Genomic DNA, 8,317 nt, shown 5'->3' with positions numbered 1-8,317 from the left:
TGCTGCCAATGTTGTTTTTGCACTTTTACTTTATACTTTGTTCCGCTTCCATACAAGTTGTAGCGTCTTAAAGAAACTATTTGATTGAAATGCAGTCTGATGAGTTCCAGGTGACTTTACCCTCCAGAGAACATAAACTAAAGTGCAGAGCCTGCTGTCTGTGTGACTGAAAATTAAATTAACATGTGTGCTGACAGTACAGTAACCCAATCCACTGATATGAGACTCAGTGTCTTATGGCTCAGTGGCTTTTGCGTGAGACCCGTCCATTGTTTCACTTAGAGCAGAGGGATGCAGCTTGTCAGCGCCTGGAAGAGTCAGAAGGAAAGAGCAGTCATGCTACAGAGATATTTATAGTTCTACTAAGATTTGCACTACACTGCTGCGTCACAGTGACAGATCTGAGTGGTGGTCTTAGAGCAGCTTTCTCGGGGGTTGAATTTTCATCAAAGGTAGGCTGGATTTGATCTCCTCATGAAACACCCCATGAATTATAAATGACAGCCTCTCTTTAGCCTGACCTTGCCTGAGCCAACTGTCTTTTTATATTCTAAAATTCGAACAGAGGGTATCTGTGGGATATCAGCAAGCAATCAGAAATCAGAGGAGTGGCATACATTTTAAATAGTTTAAATGGCTTAAAAACTCAGCACTAGTCTCAACAGGAGTGCAATTAAATCTCTCAAGCAGACTGAAAATTACAAATCACAAGAACTTCATAATCCAGTTCTGTGTGGTCTGAATTAACTGACTGACAATGTCTCCAGCATATGAAAAAATGTGACTAAAACAGCAGGAAAAACACTCTCTGACTCACTTCACAGACCCAGTAAGATCATGTTATAAAAGATTAATATGCTCTGCATATTTAACTTGGTGTTTTTGCTTCTGTTCAGGTCCCAGTCAAAGGCATTGTTAAACTTGTTCTGATAGCTAAACTCCTCCCGTTTAAAGGGAAGTTAAGCCAACAGAAAACTGTTTCTGTCCTGTTCCGCATTCAGTTATGTTCATTTTTTATCTTACGAATTGGTCAACATTTTTTATGCATTCCAGCTTATTTTTCCATTTAGTAAAAATTAGTTAACAGGCTTGTAAGAGTTCAAACAAACATCTGCTCCTTCAGACTTATTTTTACATCACAACATTAGGGATTTTGATACCGATACAGCAAGAAAAAAAAAAGAATTAAAAAGCCAAGCTGTTTTTCCATCCTATCATATGACAGACACCGCACAACCATTTTAATCATATCAGCAATGCAAATAACCAGCAAGAAGGTGTTGATAACAAGCCAAGATGAGGTGTTAATGAGTGTGCAGCCTTAACGACAAAAACTGACACACGTTTATTCATCACTTTTATAAATAAATCTACGGAAAAGAGAAGCACAAACCCCTGTATCTGCCCAAAAACGCACATGTTTTGTCCCAGGCTGGGGAAGAAGCTCAACCGAAGGAAACATGATGCAGTTTGGGTACATGTTTAATGAAAGGCACTCTTTGCAGGATAAATAAAACATTGCAAATTATGACACTGTACTGTACAAAGTTGACACATACAGTAACAGTCTTCACCCATTCAGTGCTCCATAACATATTAAAGTGCTGATTATTGAAGTGACCTACTAATGTCACCTTGTTGCAATATACTTTCCTTACAGGTACAGCTTTTTCGGGAGGTGAAAAGCATTTTTCTGTTAGGCCCATTTTTTTAAGGATTATTATAAAGGCATTGACTGAGATACAATTACATTCACTGACATTTCGGTACAAGAGATATTTATATGAACACTCACATACACTATGTTCCAGTGAAGAAAATGTTTCATGCATAAATAGTTCATATTCATCTTATCTTGTGCAAAATGCAAGTAATCATTTCTCATTATCTCACAGTCCATGTTTTTATTATCTCTTTATCTCATCCCCAGTATATTGTTCCTCATAATAGTTTAAAAATATTATTGTAAATTCAGTTGCAATATATACTCACATGTATAAAATTTTCATATATGATAAAAGGAATGAAATGTCATATCAGTCATTATGCCATGCAATAAAGAATGAAAAATCATCGGCAAATGGAAAAAAAATTCTTAAATAAAAAATATTTCTTTGCTTTTTTGCCTTTACCATTTAGTCTGTTCACAAATGCATATATTTATATAATTTTTTACAATTCTGTACACTCTTACAAACACATTTTCCCTGCTAGCAATGGAGGATGTAAAGCTCCTAAAGTGCTTAAGACATATGTAGAAAAAAAGCTTTTAGTGCAATGAAGTGATGCAATATTAAAGGGTTATTTATTTCACATTAGAATATAAATTGTTTCGTTGTTCAAGTTAAAGTCAAATACATCTGCATTGCTGCTTGGTGCCAAATTATAATAAAACGAATAGATTAAAAAAGTAATCTGTGTTTGTGATTATTAAAACCGCTGCATGCAAACCCTTGCATGTATACTGAAGATAAAGCAGTTTTATTTTTAACTTTGCAGGGTATCTACAAGATTAATAGCGGCCATGCGACTTCGCCTGCTATTTATCACACAGATATTGTTACATGGGGAGGTGCCGCTGGCTGTACATTTGCACCTATAGATGTGCTGAGAAGACAATGAGTAAGCCAATGTCCTATTTTACACTACACACACTTGCCTGCCCTTGAACATGCTGCCAATGCCTATCTGATTTCACTGTATATGATAAAATAACTAGATTACTTCATTTGTTTTTATCTGACAGACAAACCTATTCTACTAAGGTCTTATCAGTTTGCACTTCTTAGGTTATTTTTTCTTACTGCACTTTGTATTCTCAGAGTTACTGAAGCAGTAGTTGCTCAGTTATGTTAATTGCACTTTGACACGTCTACATGCAGACAGACAGATTGTGTACTGTCTGTGCCATCAGTGTCTAATAATACTGTAATCATCTTCATAAGTGTTTCAGGTACAAAAAACGAGTAGATAAATCACTTGTGCCTCACTAACAGATATGTTTTATTTTTTAATTCCTGTTTATCTGGCCCCGTAAGTTTAAAAAATGAAACATTTTACTCAATGCATGCCATTTTTCTCATTTTGCCAAGTCCCATTACTCTTGTTGAGTGAGAGTGTGCTTCCACTCCTGTTAGCAGCTGACATTTTCTGTGCAGCTTCTGCGGCTGCATCCATCACTTGTTTTTCTTCTTGCTCTGTCTCACGGTGGTAGAAATAGTTAAAGTTGGAAACGATGACAGGGACTGGTAGGGCAATGGTCAGAACACCAGCTATGGCACAGAGGGTACCGACCATTTTGCCTCCCATAGTGATCGGACACATGTCTCCATATCCGACAGTGGTCATGGTTACAACAGCCCACCAGAAGCCGTCAGGGATGCTAACAAACTGTGTCTGGGGCTCATCCACTTCTGCAAAGTAGATGGCACTGGAAAAAAGAATGACTCCTATGAATAGGAAGAAAATTAGCAGCCCCAGTTCCCTCATGCTGGCTTTTAGAGTCTGACCCAAAATCTGAAGACCCTTTGAGTGTCGAGACAGCTTGAAAATTCTGAAGACTCTCACAAGTCGAATGATTCTCAAAATTGCCAAGGACATGTTCTGACCTGCGTTCACATCATCATCGGGTGTTGTGGCTAGCTCAGTTCCAAGAGTAACAAAGTAAGGAATTATAGACACAATGTCAATAATATTCATGATGTTATTGAAGAAATCACTTTTACTGGGGCACACCACAAAACGGACACCGAGCTCAAAGCAGAACCATATGATGCAAATAGTCTCAACAATGAAAAATGGGTCTGTGAGATATGTCCACGCAGTTTTAGGGGCAGGGTAAGAGGGAGAACTGCTTTGAGAGCCATTGATCATTTGGATGAAACCTGGAGGAAAGTCACTGTCCTCCCTGAACTCTGGAAGAGTCTCTAGACAGAAAATAAAGATTGAAATGACAATGACAAAGACAGAGACCAGAGCAACGGACTTAGCTGCGCTGGAGCTCTCTGGGTATTCGAACAGAAGCCAGAACTGCCGCTGCAGTTCATTGGTCGGTAAGAGGACTTCTGGTTCTTTGATGAAGCCTTCATCTTCACGAAACTGTTCCATTGCTTCATGACCCAACTCATAGAAAACAATTTCATTTGCAAAAATATCCAAGGGAACGTTGGCTGGTCTGCGGATTCTCCCACCTGACTGGTAGTAGTAGAGTATTCCGTCAAACGATGGACGATTTCGATCAAAAAAATATTCGTTTCTCATTGGGTCAAAGTAATGTATCCTCTTCATGGGATCACCCAGCAATGTCTCTGGAAACTTACTAAGGGTGCTGAGTTGCGTTTCAAACATCAGTCCTGAAACATTGATGACAACTTTCTCATCCTTTTCTTCAAAACAGTGCTTTTCAAAGAGATCTTCATTTTCATAATAATCCTTTAGCATCTTACTGAAGACACTGTCACTGGGGGACTCACTGTTGGCCAGAAGCTTGAGATTTGAGATCAAGCTGCCACTGCTGGAGTTTGCTTTTGAGGTAAGAGTTGGAGGAGTAGAAGGGGACAACCCATCTTGACCAGACTGACGCTGTCGCCGTCCTCTGCGTGGGGACTGGCGAGGAGAAGCAAGTCGATGGGCCAACAGGTTCTGATCAGGAGCCTCTGAGGTGGGTGAGGTCGGGTAACCCGAGTCGCTTGGATCACCGAGGTTGATTCCAACATCATCCATGTTTTCAAAATTCACAAGCGGCACCTCCATTGCCGGCTTTGATGCTAGCTCTGATGGTCAATCTTCCGTAGGTAGAGGAGGCACTTCAGCCAGTGCCACGCTGAGGATGCTACTGCAGCTTCTCTCCACCTGGTTACCATTCAGACTGCTGGAAACTAAATTTTAATGCAGGCTTCTGGTTTATCTGCAAAAAAGTGTTGAAAGGAATCATATTAAAGTAGTGTTAATCGGTTCAATCTAGTCCTGTTGAAAAAATACTTTTCTTTCAGATTCTGTTTGCATCAGCAGAGAACCTGCCATCTGATACATTGCATGTACAGGTCTTTTTTTCCTCTTTATTTTCTTTTCAATGACCTAAACGGAAACTGCAACTCCCCAAGATCAGATTCAAAAGTGCTTACATGCTGCATACAGTGCATTATTGCTGATAATGTGCAGCAAAACATTTTTTTCTGTCCACACAACTGATTCTGCATCTTTGACCGATACATTAGGTAATTTTAAATGACACATAGTTTTCTTTCCATATATGATTTCCTTATACAATTTCAAATTTTCTATTTTTTACCGCTTATTATTATCTATGTAATATTATTATTATGTATCATCACAATCCTTCTTAGATTCTGGGTGGGTAATCCGATATTAAAGTTGCCATATAGTTAAGTGGCTGTTTATCATTCCTTCAGTAAAGATTTGACAGGTAACCAAATCCTAACAAACAACACAGGGCTGCAATGCACTTGACACCGAGGGGCCCTTCAAGACTCAAGGTGATTCACATGGCTCTGTTTCCATTCTCAGCTTAGCAGATAGCATGACAGCTGAGGGTATAGAGTTGATTCTTATGTAAGGAAATCATAGATGGCTGTTACAAAAATATTGGAGTTAATTGGCTCATGTTAGTGACCATGGGTCACTAAGTAGCAAGAATACAATGGATATTACCAAGAACTAAGAAGTAGGCACTAACGTCTATAGACTTCAGAAACCTTACTCAATGCAAAAAGATTTTAAAATCAATTGCTGTTATTTGAAGGTCTGCTGGTATTTATAAGAATAGTTTGCACTCGAAGGACACTTAAAACATAAGTTGTGTCAATGTGACACAACATGCATGCAATGAGGACTCACCCGTGATCCTGGCTCTGCAGAAGTTTCTGTGCCCTCTCTGTCCTGCCTGCCGGCTCCGCTCTCTTCCCCACTTACCTCCCTCACACTCCCTCATCCAAAACTTCCAATCAAGAGCGTCTCTAGCTGTATTAAAGCTCCCACTGAGTAATTTAACACCATGTGCGAAACCAGAGATGTTGAATACACCCTCAGAAACTCACAAACATACACAACTGCTCCCTCACGCTCTCAAAACCGCTAAAAAATAAAGAAAAACACCCACAGAGGTATCTGACCACATTGAATGTGGGGGTCACCTGGTGTTGTTCTCCCTGATCCCTCCTTCGCCAGAGGGGACATTATAGGTGAGCTCTGTGATAGGAGATTTACTCTGCACGAGCCAATCGCTGTTTGATGAGGGAAAGGGAGTGTGGGTCCTAGTAGCTTGCTTCTATACTGCAGACTAAGCATCCACTTGCAGGATCATCCAATCCATTGTCACCTTGGGGATTAAACTTTTTCTTCCTCTTTTATACTACTTCTCAATACTTGCAAGAACATCTGTCTGCCTAGGGGCTTCGGTCTCTTGTTTTATTTGTCCTGATTGGGCACAAGCTGTTGTTTCCTCTGAAATCTGATCTGTTTCAGTAATTTCTTCAAATATTCACAAAAAGATCATAGTATTCCTCTTGTAACATAAACCTGTTAAGGTGCGGTTGGACCAATGACAAATTCATACCATCAGTGTTTTCAAGGATAATGTTTAATGTTCTGATTACTTGAAAAAGTTAACAAGGTAAAGCAATTAACTTCTGCAGATTTGTCAGGGTGTTTTAAAGATAGCTTTCCAATCTCGATCGATGTTTTGTCAGATTAATTAAAGTCCTTAAGGTTCTTTCAGGAATTTAATCTTTTCATTAAAGTTTATGTCACGGTTCTTTGGAAGAACGAAGTCCCGAATGTCCTGATACCTGACTGAAAACCGCTGCCCCAATGTTAGATATCATTGCCTAACGCTCCTCCTGCTGCAGCTGGCTGTCTGCTGGTCCCCTGTAACACTGCAGCATAAGAAGGACCGCTGCAGGCGACCTCAGGCACACTGCTTCAAGGTCACAGAAAACTTTGCAGTCTCTGCTTTTTCCCATCAGTCACCATACATGATCCTGACATCATTATGTGGTCTCGCTGCAATATCATGCATCTATAAACATAAATTTCAATTTACTGCTCTAGGCACTGACACAGAGAATGCCATGCATATGAACAGATGCAGTGATGTGCATATGCTCAGACAAGCACTAACTGCTGACTCAACATCCCTCACATGTAGACACCTCTCTTTATAGGCTCCTGCATTGCCCGGCATTTGTCATTGAGAACACAAGCAAGCTGAGGGACAACCTCCTTAAACCCTTTATTATTGAAATTGCCACATCCAAAGTGAGACAGAGAGGACCACAGACTACACCAGTCAAATCGAGAGTAAATAATCACTCCCTTATTCAGGATGATTTGTGACAATGAAAGTGGGAAAAAAAAGGTTTATATATGAAATAGAAACTCAAGGGTGATGGGTCAGAAGTTACTGCATTGTGAGGTGTCTCAGGGGAACTGTGACATACTGTGGGATTAACACCCCTCCTTCCATCCATCATCCAATACTCCGCCCTTCCTGATGACACTATCACCTTACCGATAAACAATCTGTGTTGACAAAGCAATTCTCCATCAGAAGGTTTATACACTACTGCTGCATAGTTGGAGTACCTTCAGCACACCTTTACAGAAGTTTGACTTTCAGACACATCTGCTAAAATGGTGACCTCTGCCCACAAAAGGAATATCATTACATTGAGGAGAATGCTCCTTATCCACCCCTGCCCAGACCCCCCAAAACACACACCCCCCCCCAAAAAATGTGGAACATTCCATTGTTATAATTTCAATTAGTAATTACAATGCTTTTAGTTAGGCTAGGAACAAAGCAGAAAAGTGTAGTAAAGCTTTCCATAACATTTACTTAGAAGGTTTCTTGACATCGTCTCAGTGTGCCATTAGAAGTAGATCTAAGGGGTTAGTTGTTGTTCCAAAAAAGATGAAGAATGAATCAATATAGAGCTTACTGATATGGACGTGATTGGAGTTCCAGGGGGAGGTGAGTCTAAACCCATAGCTAGTTGGTATGTATTTGGAGACCGGAAGTGAAGGGATGTGTGGTCCTACAGTCCTTCCGAAGTGGAGCTGAGCAGTGGTGACACATAGGAGCGTGGACAGCAGGTACAAGGAGGAGGGGGTAAAGATTTGGGACTAAGGCCCTGTCCACACGAAGTCCAAACGATCACGAAACGCTAATATTTTCCAGAACATTTGTCGTAAAGATGGAGACGTAAAATAAATGTGATCGTCCACACCAATGCATGAAAACGCTGCAAAATGTATGCCAGGCCTGTAAGTGGCGCTGTGGTGCCAAAGCAAAAATAGG

The 8,317-nt window shown here is 40.2% G+C and overlaps 1 protein-coding gene across 1 annotated transcript; it reads right to left on the bottom strand.

Annotated features, from left to right (window-relative positions):
- Positions 1 to 1,477: 1,477 nt before the first annotated feature.
- On the bottom strand, positions 1,478 to 6,190 carry LOC107101301 (potassium voltage-gated channel subfamily A member 10-like). Its single transcript, XM_015400167.1, has 2 exons — positions 5,857 to 6,190; positions 1,478 to 4,906 (listed from the first exon to the last, which is right to left on the bottom strand). Exon 2 carries the CDS (start codon positions 4,750 to 4,752, stop codon positions 3,061 to 3,063), a length of 1,692 nt encoding a protein of 563 aa, XP_015255653.1. The 5' UTR covers positions 4,753 to 4,906; positions 5,857 to 6,190; the 3' UTR covers positions 1,478 to 3,060.
- Between the last annotated feature and the right edge of the window lie 2,127 nt (positions 6,191 to 8,317).

This window comes from Cyprinodon variegatus, unplaced genomic scaffold (assembly GCF_000732505.1).
Source record: "Cyprinodon variegatus isolate N-32 unplaced genomic scaffold, C_variegatus-1.0 Scaffold1079, whole genome shotgun sequence".
In the NCBI taxonomy this organism is placed as follows: Eukaryota; Metazoa; Chordata; class Actinopteri; order Cyprinodontiformes; family Cyprinodontidae; genus Cyprinodon; species Cyprinodon variegatus.
Note: the sequence above shows the minus strand (reverse complement) of the source record. Positions and strands in the feature narration are given on the sequence as shown.